The 12,294-nt window shown below is 38.4% G+C and overlaps 1 protein-coding gene across 1 annotated transcript in view; it reads right to left on the bottom strand.

The window, feature by feature from the left end:
• The window catches only part of LOC107554648 (neuroligin-3-like), a 196,718-nt gene that overhangs the window by 21,934 nt on the left and 162,490 nt on the right, over positions 1-12,294 (bottom strand). Inside the window, exon 4 of the mRNA XM_016237232.1 lies at positions 10,196-10,985. Coding sequence (XP_016092718.1) covers positions 10,196-10,985 — 790 coding nt within the window. The remainder of the gene's footprint in view (positions 1-10,195; positions 10,986-12,294) is intronic.

The following is a 12,294-nucleotide window of genomic DNA, read 5'->3' as shown; positions in this document are numbered from 1 at the left end:
GCATGTTCCGACGTGATAAAACTGACCAAGAACCTGAACCTGAGAACTCAACAAACCTAATTGAGAGTACGCCTATACTGCCTCATCGAACCTCTGATAGTTAGAGTAATCGAAATGACCCAATTCTAGATAATCCTAAACAATGCACCCCTATCTCATCTCAAATGTTCCTAACCCAAGTATCCCCAAATTACCCAAACCTTGCACCAGGATTCAGTTAGTGATGGAGATGTTGTTTGTGTCTTGCGCGTGCCTGTTCTCTCTCTGCCTCTTGTTCCAGTGCCCGCCGATGTTCGCACCAGGAACATCACCGAGCCAAAGGGGGTTGTGTAGGATTTCTGTATTCAAAAACAGAAACCATTTAATCTGTGAGCAGACACAAACGAACATTGAATCTCTGCATTCCACCGGAAAAACTAAAGGTTCTCCTCCCCAGCCATCTGCGGTCGTAAAACTACATACAGGATCAGCTCAGTGTCTCAGCAGTTCCTGTCCCCTTCGGCTTATCTTCTCAAGAGACTCAAAGAAAAGCACTAAGACCGCAATAACTGACCCCTGCATCTGGACTCATTTAAGCAACAGAACATCAGGGTTGTCTCGTGACTGGCTTCAGCACAAATAAACTATCTAATAACCAACAGAACATAGAACCTGGTATCTGGAAATGTTCCAGCGACAGACACTCCTGGACCCCATGACCGTTTAACGCATAAATTGATAGTCCGATAAAAAGAAAGCGACAGATTAATAGCTCCATGTCCGAGCGAGAATGGCAGATCTCCACCCGTGACAGTGTCATGACCTCAGGACATATCCCCTCTTTCTCCCTGCATTCCAAAAGGGACGCATCCTATTCCTACTTTCCAGAAAATAGCGCGGTTCTCCTGTCACAGACAAAGAAACAGAACTTACACAGACAATTCAAAAGACAATCATTTAAGTATGAAGGGGCAACTATATTCACAGAGAATATGTTGGATGTATTATATATGCTTGAGGTGTTAAAATGTAACCTTGCAACTTTAATCAATGTGTTTAACCCCTTTTAGCAGATAAAGCTATTGATATGTTAAGCTTAATGTTGAATGAAAGCTTGCTTTATTCACCGAACATTGGCGTGAATGAAAAATTGGTATCCGGCATCATTTTCTTGTGATAATATTGTTTATAAGAAGTTATTAAAACTTGCAGAAATACTCCCCACGGGAAACATGTGACCCTTGCCTAATCAGGGAACAGTGCGGGGAGTGGCTAAGCCTTGCAAGTAATGTCTGATTGGAACAACGATCTGGGGGACGGACTTATGCCGTGGATCAAAAACCCAATGCAAGACAGACTCAGCGTGTTCGCATTCCTTTGCCTTTCGCTGTGTTAATAGCACTCCAACCTGTGCTCACACGCTTACCATCAAAGCGATCGGTCATCCAAAACTCAAACACTTCAGTTGAAACTTTGTGATTGCCAGAGATCTTCAAAAGCCTAAAGTCTTGCAAACTCAGACTTTTCAGAAGAACTGCTCCAAGCCTTTGCGTCATCAAGAAACCAACCAATCTCCGAAGGGAATTCCCAGAAACCCTATCATCCAGACGCCTGACCAGTAACCAATCAAAAGCCTGGATTCCCTCAAGCAGCCAAACAAGGAAACGTCACACAAACGCAAGTAAACAAACAAAATTTTCTATCTGCTGAACTGGTGCCGAGCTAATACTAAGCAGTAAACATAAGCCAAGTCTCTGCTTTATGAATTTTCTCAGGTTGCAAGTACAAGAACTGTAGCGAATATCTTGCTAAAATTTTGGGCTTTCCTCAGAACTCCGTTAACATCATTTCCCTGAACCTTTGTGTGTATGTGTGTTTTAGCTTAGGTTAATGTAATCTAGAATAGCCAATAAATTCTTGTTTCATTTATAAAGAATCATTGTCTTGCGTTGTAATTTTAAAGTTAAAACTCTGCCTAGATCCTTGTTACCTTGCTCAAAATTAATAAGATTGCCATTTTGTTTATGTGTCGTTGGCCACGAAGTAATATGAACAGAATCGGTAATATACACGGACGTTAACGTCTCGCTGGACGACCGTTGATAAAGTGTAAACTATCAAATTTGAAATCAGTTCTAATCAGGCTGACTCCGAATTTTCAGATTCGAGTCCTCTCAAAACCTGAATTAATTAATAATAATTAATTCCCTAAGAAAAGTAATCTGACATTATAATACGTTTGACTGAACTGTTTGCTTTTGTCTTTATTTCCTCTTATATACGCCTCTTATACTTTGTACTTATACTTTTATAATGGCTATTATTGTTCATTAAAACTGACATTTAACAAAAAGAGGCAGAGTTGTGCTTATTGTCGCGGTGCATCGTCGATCGCTACTTTCTGGCATACACCACGCCTACCAAGTAAGAGTACTTCTGGCTGTGGAAACGCAAGCCTGATCAGGGTTACCCGTACCGAATCGTACTATACTGAACTGTACTGTATCGTACCGCTCAGTGGAAATGAGCCATAAGTGTTTTCCCTCCCCAGTGACTGTGCTGGTGCCCTATTCATTCCACTAACCCACAATCTGGGAAGTGTATGTGCAAACGGAGGCCGTGAATCAGCTGTCGGTGTTCTGTCAGGTCGCCCACTCAAATCGGCTCCTAAACTGCTCAAATGTTTCTATGGTTCAGGCCACTTGGGCTTGCCCAGTGAAGCAGTACTTCAGCCTCTATCAGCGCCACTCATTCAGATTTCAGGCCCTGAGAGGAATCTACTCCACCACCATTGAGATTCTGAAACTAGGTTGGACTTCCTAAACGCCATCCCGTCTGAGGATATTTTCATCAAAGAATCCGACCTTAACAGTGCAATTTTCTAGAATACTAGTTGCAAATTAAGTCAGGACAAAAATGGTCATATAATTAGATTTTTTTAATTAGTGGTGCTTGCTAAGGCTAATTGCTTGTACTTCTAAACCCCTTAGTATTAAACTTTTGTGCACTCTTTGATTTTTTTGATTTTTGATTTTTTTTGAGGAGGGGTGTGCTGGTGATCAGTTATCATGCTTACCATTTTCACTTGATGAACAATAAATCAGACAAAAAATTATTTTTGTCTAGACTATGTCTAGAATGTCACAGAAAATTTGGTGTGGACCCTTGACTTCAGCCAGTAAGCCATAGCAAAAATCCACTTGAAAAACATACCTTTACAAACATAGAGAAATTAAAAGAGAAAGAAAGAAAGAAAGAATTGGTTTCCCTTTTGGAAAAACCCACGTTAAATTAATGAAAAAAACCATAAAAGTTTTTTTTCATATAGCAGTCATAGCAGAATAAATCTAATGAATATGACAAGGTGAAAACGAGTCAGAGTTCATTTGATGGGGCTGCATTGATTATTCATCAGTCTAATTTGCCGCGCTTGGATGACTGTGGACAATGAGACACCAAATCCGATGGGGCATCATAAAAGCCTTCCACTTCAGTGTCTTAGCGTACTTTGGTCAGGGTCACTTATTTCCATGAAAACTCCCTCTTCAACTGAATAGCACTGATTCTAACTCAAGGTAGTGCATGCACTTTTAATTTGAATGTTTTCTATCAAGGGTTTATTTATAAATAGGCTACAGGAGGTAGTGTGCACTGCTTTGTGTGGTTTTTCATTTTACAGTGCATTTCAAGGTCCACACACAACTGCCTTCGCTTTTGAAAGATGCAGTGTTACATTTAAAGTTTTTCTGATCTCTCTTTGCTGTTCTCAAGGTCAGCAGATAGAATATATTACATAAAACAGCATGACAGAGAGAGAGGATGCTTTCAAAGAACCTTGCTATTCAGCTCATAAAGTTTAAATTGCTGTTGTTAAAAGTTCAGAGAGTCAGTGGCTGGTCACATTACTTTCTCAATTCCTCACAGAACAAGAAAAAAGATAATAAGCGGTGCTTGATAAGGCTACTGTTATTCATACTTAGGGTTAGGAATGTGAATAGATGATGATATTTAGAGCAAAAGCATGATTGTGAGTATGATATTGTTCTTATATTGATTTTTAACACTTTAACAAAGTTAATATTGAGGAATAATTAAAATTTTAGACACAATATTGCCAGTTACTTTTATTACATGTCTATTTGTGTTTCCCAAGTGAAAATAGTCCAAGCAGGATCAACTACAAGTTATGGGTTTTTGTTCCTTAATGACATTTTATATTCAGTTGTAATATATTCACAAGTTTACAGAATGTAAACTTGTAGTGTCGTCCATCTTAATTTTTTTTTACATGCAGATAATATTAATGAAATAAAAGACCACTTAAGTGTTCTTAAAGAGACTACACTTTCTTAAACTTATATACATTTTTAAAGTACACATTTTTGAAAAATGTCAATTAAAAGTTTTACAAATTAAAAGTACATTTTAATTAATTAATTTTTGATAATATTTTGTTGTGTTTTAAATGAGTACACTTGACTAACCTAGAAAACACTTGTAAAGTACTTTAAAGTATAATTTTAACTGTTGAGCCAATTTTGGTGAAAATAGGATAGACCATCTAGGGCGAGCTTCGAAAAAGTAGATTTTTTTCTCAAAATTAAAATTTTTCCAAAAATCTTGACTGGTAGAAATGTACATTTTGGTATGCATTCGACTCGGCACGAGCCAAAGTATCAAGAGGAAAAATAATTTTGCTTCTGGATCTTACGGTTCAAAAGTTATTAGCAGAAATATAAGTGCAAATTTGGCCTATTGGAGGCGCTAAAGAGTTTGAGATAGAGACCCCAAATTTGCTGTGGTTAATAATGAGACTGTCCTCTATCTGTGTGCCAAATTTCATAACTTACCCACAAGCAGTTCTATGGGCTGCCATAGACTTCCAGAGCGGAAGAAGAAGAAGAAGACAGACACATACAATAGGTGCCTTCAGTGCTATAACATACAAGTTTCAATAGAAATTACATATTTTAATTTGCCATAATAAATGCTTGCCAGAACGTTCGGACAGTAGACTTTAATATTTCAAAGATAATACAAATTTGTAATTATATATAAAGATGTACTTAAGTTCAACTAACTGCTTTTAAGATCAATTTAAACTATAATACATATTGGTTTAATTGCAATTAACATTCAATGAAATCTTCCGAAATCTTTATATTCAGTTCACACTATATTCTTTTAAAGTATATTATTTCTGTAATATGTACTCGTATTAAGTATTAATTCTGCCAAACGTACTCGTAGAAGGCAGTAAACCAGCCCTAGCAAACATCCAGGATACCCTAGCAACTGCATAGCAACATTGCAAAATGTCTTCAGAAACTTTGGAACCTGCTGCCATATAACCCCAGCATTGTAATGGTGACTTTTACATGGGCAATCAAAACTTTTTAAAATGTTTATTTGTCAATAAAATTAGGCTCAAATCGTGAACCATAATGCACAAAAAAGATCTTGAAATGTATTAGAACATCTCTAACATCTAACATCACTGTCAGGGAGATTCTCCGTCAGTAAGCCAAAAAGAAGGCAATGATTTTGAAGTAATACAGGTAGCTGCAGGACACGGGCCCCTGTGCACTCTTCATTATGACTGCTATTGATCGGATGGGTGAGGTGAGTGATGGTCAACATGTCCTGACTCCTGTCCGGCGCTGATCGCTCAGCTCTCCTCTGATGATGCTTCAACTCATTACATTCGACATGCAGCGTAGCGTCCGGTGTCTCTCAAGATCCTACGCAGGATCCTTCTTTACTTTCTCCATAGCAAATCTGCATATTGCCAACATATTTCCTACAGTAACAGGTGCTAGGCTTAATTGAGAAGGCAGTGAGACTTTTAAACTAAATAAACACAATCCCTTTTTCTCTACTGTAGTCTAGGAACGACAAAACAAGCGGATGCGGGAAGCAATTTAGCTCAAAGACAGAGAAAGTGATAGGCTTGGCCTTGGGTGCAGGGTCAACTGATATTCAAGAGATCGTTTCCGTCTGGGTGTAGCGGTGAGGGAAACCGCTCATTAAGATGCAGCATTGAAATTATTATTTTTGTTTTCACAATCATGAGGCAGATACGACAAGACAGCGAGAGTTAATGAGCATCTGCTTGCCATTCAGATGAAGTACAGGCAACAGAATTTCAATAAGACGGACGTCAATACAAAGGCATCGATAAAACACAAAATGCAAGGCATGTCAAATCATTGAGCGATTACAGTCTAGCTGGCAACTGCAGAGTCAACTCTTATTTATTAATCATGGCTTATTGATTATTGATTAATCATGTTTTATTCTTTGAGTGGACTTGCCAATGTCTCCACAAGCGACAGCATCATGAAAAAACATGGGGTTTTCAAACAGAAATATCTGAATTCATCTCAGCAGGCCTCAGCATTTCTGAGCGAGTCTTGTGTTCTTGTTACAAGAAAGCATGAAGGGGCATGCAGAGAAAATAGGAGGACAAAAGGAAAAGCACAACAGTATTCTGCTCAGCAATGTCTCTGGCTCAGCACAGCATGGGCTGTTTGACTGGAGGCTGAATGATACAGTAGAAGAATATAGAGGAAACAAAAAAGCATCCTTATATTTAATATTTAAGAAACAATATTGTGATTGTTAAAAAGAGGATAAATTCAAATCTATTAATTTATATTGTCAAACCAGACCTAATAGGAAATACATCAAAATCCACTCACCAAACAATTTCATTTTTTTTCTTTTTGTTTTTGCTGAGAAAATCTGGCAGTCTAACTGAGAAAATGATTACCCTGTGGGGGGAAATCAGTGTTTCTCATACAAATGTCCCATGCCCTTGAGCTAATTTGACATTTTCTGGACAGATGTTGTTCTGAACAGTTCTCTGATATGCCTGCAGAATGTTGACTTGAGCATTCAGCGTAAAAAATAGCCTGCGGTACTCAGCCATTAGCATTTCCTCTCTGCGTATGTTATTTTTGGCTACACCTAGTGTGCACTTAACAGTTAAAGAATGATTTATAAATGTCAAGGGGTGTCATTTTTATTGTGACTGGTAAAAGTGGAGAAGCAGCAGCATATGACCAATCAATTTTTCTCAGTAACAGCAGTTGTCAAATTAGATTTGTGTTGTTAGAGCTGATTACAAGCACTCCTCATACAGATCTATAATGCTTTATGCTGTAGGCAGGATTGAGGAGGAAGGAGAAGGGGGAGCGTGGGAGGATTTGTTGTTGAGTATGCGGTCACCTGGGGTGGTAGGGATCATCTGAAGAGAGGGGTTTTGATCGATATTACTGAGGGACAGAAATGCGATAAGTTCCACTGATAATTCTTTCTGCACGTGGTCTCAAGCACCATTCATACAGTATGTTGTAAACATCAGTACACTGCAACATATTTTACGCAAGGATGACAAAAAAAAGTGGTACTTACCGTACATGTACTTTCAGTTGCACACTAGTGGTACATAAATATACTGCCACATTTCGGTATTATCAGCAATATCTGATAATCGTACCCACTTGTTACCTCCTCATAGCGTCAGTTCTCTACCAACAATCTTGTCAGCGAATAATCTGATTTCTGTGAATTTTAAGTAAAAATAAACCTATTGACAGACATGTATTCTCACTGTATGGAAAAGAGCAGCTTCAACATTTGGTTCTATAGTAAAGGAAAAATCAAATGAGTTTGAGCTACATGAGTGTGGGTAGATGGTCACAAAATGTTGTATTTAATGCAAATGATCTGCAGGAGGTGCAAATTGATTTAACTCACCAAATTTTTGGTCTCATTTAAATGGCCATGACACGTTTGTCTATTAAAGGGCACCTATTATACTTTTTTTGGTTTGACCTTTCCTAATATAGCTGGTTGTGCATGTACATGATCTGCAAAGTTACAAAACACAAACTCCACACCAAAGGGAGTTCATCTCTCAAACAGGAAATCATAAGACTTTCGAATAATGGTCCATCAGTATATAAGTAACTATGCAGGAAGTAATGCGGGACAAATGAGTAATACAACCGTAAGCTACTTATTCTGCTTCAGCTACTAATATAGAACTAATATAGAAACAGGATTAACTAATCAGTAAGTAATAGCGAATTTAGGACTGAGATAGTTCCATATTACGTAATTACTGAATGAGATTGGCAGCTTAACTAATATAGAAACAGGATTAACTAATCAGTAAGTAATAGCGAATTTAGGACTGAGATAGTTCCATATTACGTAATTACTGAATGAGATTTAACTCACTATAAGGTGCACTATGCAGGATTTTCGATTACTGTTTGTAAACATTCAAACTTGGCATGCAAACTTGATGGGCAGGCTTAACACTGCCAGAAGCCACACCCCCTGCCCCTGACATGACATCAGTTACCAGAACAGACACAGTCCAACCAGCAGCAGCATCACATGAGACAGAGAAGATGAATGATGATGTGCATTGCAAATATATACATATATACATATGTTTATCATGCATAATGGCATTTTGTGTGTGTGTGTGTGTGTGTGTGAACGAACAGTTATGCTAATAATTAGATGACTGGCTGTAATTTGTGAGTGAGTTTAGCCATCTTCAGGCTAGCTCACTAATAAACAATAATTATGTGACATCATAAAAATGTAATCCTGATGCCTAGTAATTTGTCAAGTTACAGTTATCAGTCAATAAGACAATAGCAACATTAGCGAATTGTGTTTGCGTTGATACAAGACACAGACGACACACCTACTGACCAATGGTTGCAGCTCAGAAATGTCCCAAACACAGGAATAGAAGAATTGGAAAATAAATAAATAAAAGATAGACAGACAGATAGATAGATAGATAGATAGATAGATAGATAGATAGATAGATAGATAGATAGATAGATAGATAGATAGATAGATAGATAGATTTGAATGAGTCTATACTTTTTTTGGGATTTATATTTTTTGAGAAAATCCTGCATAGTGCACCTTTTAATAACTATAACAAATTATAAAGGATTATCAGTTAATTACTAACCACAATATAAATGTGTCTGGGATGTCAGCAGTTGTCTTTTTCACGGTCATAAAATGCACCACTAATTACTCATGTTACCTGGTTTCTCTGCAGGAGCTACCAGTAATCTGGATGCATCAAGGTTGACAAAATATTATTGTTGACAAGAGAACATTATTGTTTATATTCATATAATAAATAGGTGAAATCCTCCATAGGCTGCTCCTAGTGTCCCTTACAGTAGACTGTTCAATAACTGGGTAAGACATATTATTGAGGGAGGTTTGCCTCAATAATCTCCTATTTTCCTGCTTATTAATAGTAAAGTAGCTGTTAAATTTAGGTATGGGGTAGGATTAAGGGATTTAGAATATTGTCATGCAGAATAAGACATTAATATGTGCTTTATAAGTACTAATAAACAGCCAGTATGCTAGTAATATGCATGCTAATAAGCAACTAGCTAATACTGAGAATTGGGCCTTTAAAAGATTATATAAATTTATATAAAATCAATATACATTTGTGATCATGTTGCTTTCTAGAAAAACAGCATCTGATAATTCCTATACCAAATGTTATAAATATAAAACAAACAAAAAAATAATTACAGGGGCTTTTATTTAGTTTAATTTAATTTAATTTTATTGCATTGCACTGCACTGCTTTTTAGTCCAGATCACTAGTAGATCCTGCAGAGTAACTAGATAACACTTGAGTGGTGCATTTTATGACCATGTTCACAGTGAAACAGGCAATTCTCAGTTTACTCATTTTAAGTAATTATCGTGTTCAGTAATTATTGATTACCTAATAAGGAACCTCAGTTCTAAATAGGCAATGTTTTACTGTTTAGTTAATCCTGTTTCCATATGAGTTAATAGTAGTAGTGTTAATGTAGAACTACTTATTTGTCTTGCATGACTTCCTGCATAGTATGGACTTCCAATAGCACAATATCGAACTATTTCAATAGTGCAATAGCATAGTTACAATAGATATAATACTGTTTACAGCTGCCCCTGAAGCTGAAACCAAATCATGTAAATGTATTCTAATAAAAATGATGAACATGTAATTGAGCATAATATGGACACTTTAATATATTAGCCACTGTGTAGTGAGAAAAGAGCCTGGATTGGTCAATTAAAAATCAGTTGCCACCGTGCATCACACAATCACATAATGGCACATGCCCCAGACTTTGCATGTTGTAATGTAGGCACTTACCCAGTTTTGGCAAAGTTTGTCCAGTAGGTCATGACAACAGCACTGAGCATTACATCATTTTTGGAGAAGTTGCAGGGGAACAGGTCGGTCGGGCCAATCATGGGAATGCCAAAGACATAGGGCACCTCATCTCCGTGGGCCGCATCCGACCAAGCGGGCTTCATCAGGCTCTGGCAGTGGTGGTAGAAGGCGTAGAAGTACGTGGGCGATCCATACCGGGCGTGAAGATCTGCCGTCACCACCGAGGGCTCCACCCACTGATGATCAGTAAAAAGCGCCACCAGAGTCTTACGGCGTGTCTCAGGGTTGTCTCTATCTGCCCAGTCCGTGTACATGAACTTAATGGTTTCTCGTAGCGTATCCTTTCCCTCTGGGTAACCATAAAGACTGTCCACAAAGTCAGAGACCGAGAAGTCGAAATCATTGCCCGAGACACCATCTTCAGAGTCCACAACATTCTCTACAAAACGCAGCCCCTCACCCTGGTTAACACCCAGCATAATGTCGTAGTTGAGAAACTCGCCCTGCTCCATCAGGATCTCAGGGTCATCGGGAATGACATCGCCGTCAATGACTGGGCCAAAGGCGACGTGGTATCTTGCTGGCTGGATGTCTTGTTCCACCAGCTCACGAGCACTCTTCTTTCTCAGGCAATCTACCATGTCTAGTGTGTCCAGCACATTACAGCCCACTTTCTCTGCCAGCAGCCTTGTGTACTTAACCGGCTGGTAGTTGACGGCCCAGCTGGACAATGCTGAGCCACTCTGGATTATGGCACGATGAAACAGTCCTGCAGCAAGAGGAGAAAAAAACAATGCATTTTACACAATGCTTCACATCAGGAATAAATGAATATAAAGCAGGACTGGGAGTTTAATGTTTTCAGCATAGTTTGATTAAAGAGTTCTGTTCAATGCTGTGCCTGATTTAGAGTAATGTAGTGTTATCATGAAAATATGAACATTAATGTCTTAATGTACCACATAATATGAAAAAGCTGTAGATGGCCAAATGAACCACTTCCCTTTCTTTGCATTTTAAGCTAGCTTTCGCTAAAGGAAGCTAATCGCTTAGTGTGTGTCCGAATATTACAACTTCCATACCATGTAGTGTGAGAAAACAGTACGGCAAAAGAGTAGTATGTCCGAATTCATAGTCTTTGAAAAACAGTAGGTGAAAAGTACCCAGATGATCTAGAGCAGGGGTTTTCCCCAGGGGGGCGCGAGCATCAGTTTATTCAGAGATGTTCTCTTGAGAATTTATGAATATGAGTTAACAAATCTTTAGCCATCCACTAGGGGGCAATCTGACTCCCACTGCTAGTCGACAGAGCAGAGTTGGCTCGAGTATCAGTCACACTCAGTGTTGCCAAGTCCGCAGTTTTCCTGCGGAATTGGGCTACTTTAACACTTGCCGCGTTTTGTAGTTTTGGGCTAGTTTTGAGTAGCAATTAGGCAGGTTTTGTTGTGAAAAGCTGGCAACCCTGGTCACGCTTATTGAAAGTGTAAGATGATTTATGATTAGCCCTGATTCGGAAATCCAACCACGGATTGGCATGTTGTTATCTCAAAAACAGGCTCAGCCATCACATTGAATCAGGTAAACTGGTTATATATATATGTTTCAGTATAATTACGCACACTATACCAGGGGCGGTTCTAAACCCTTTTTAGGTGGGTTTCAGCCCCCCTATCTGTCACCTTAGCCCACCAAAACTATCTTAACAATCAGGCCAGTGCTGCTTCCTCGAAAGTTTTTCATTCTCACGTGTTTTAAGTCATGTTAGTTTAAACATTAAAGTAATTTTAAGCCATTTAAGCCCAAGACAGCTCAATGCGGCATGCACACACTGATAGAGCGTTTCTATGCGCACCGCTCACACACCTGAAGTGCACAAACAGATAGCCTTCTCAGACAGCAGGTGAATACCAATGGATGTCTTGACAAGTATCCTTGTCAGCACAGTCGGTTGTTTTAAGTGAATGTAAACAGTAAAGAAAATATCAAATGTATATCTGTATAATGGATCCATGCATTTCTTACATAAATAATGTTAATCAAAAAGAGCAAAAGAAAAATTGTTCGCTGCTTTAATAGCT

This window comes from Sinocyclocheilus grahami, unplaced genomic scaffold (assembly GCF_001515645.1).
Source record: "Sinocyclocheilus grahami isolate Dianchi unplaced genomic scaffold, SAMN03320097.WGS_v1.1 scaffold509.1, whole genome shotgun sequence".
NCBI lineage: Eukaryota > Metazoa > Chordata > Actinopteri > Cypriniformes > Cyprinidae > Sinocyclocheilus > Sinocyclocheilus grahami.
This window is presented reverse-complemented; position numbering and strand designations above follow the sequence as displayed.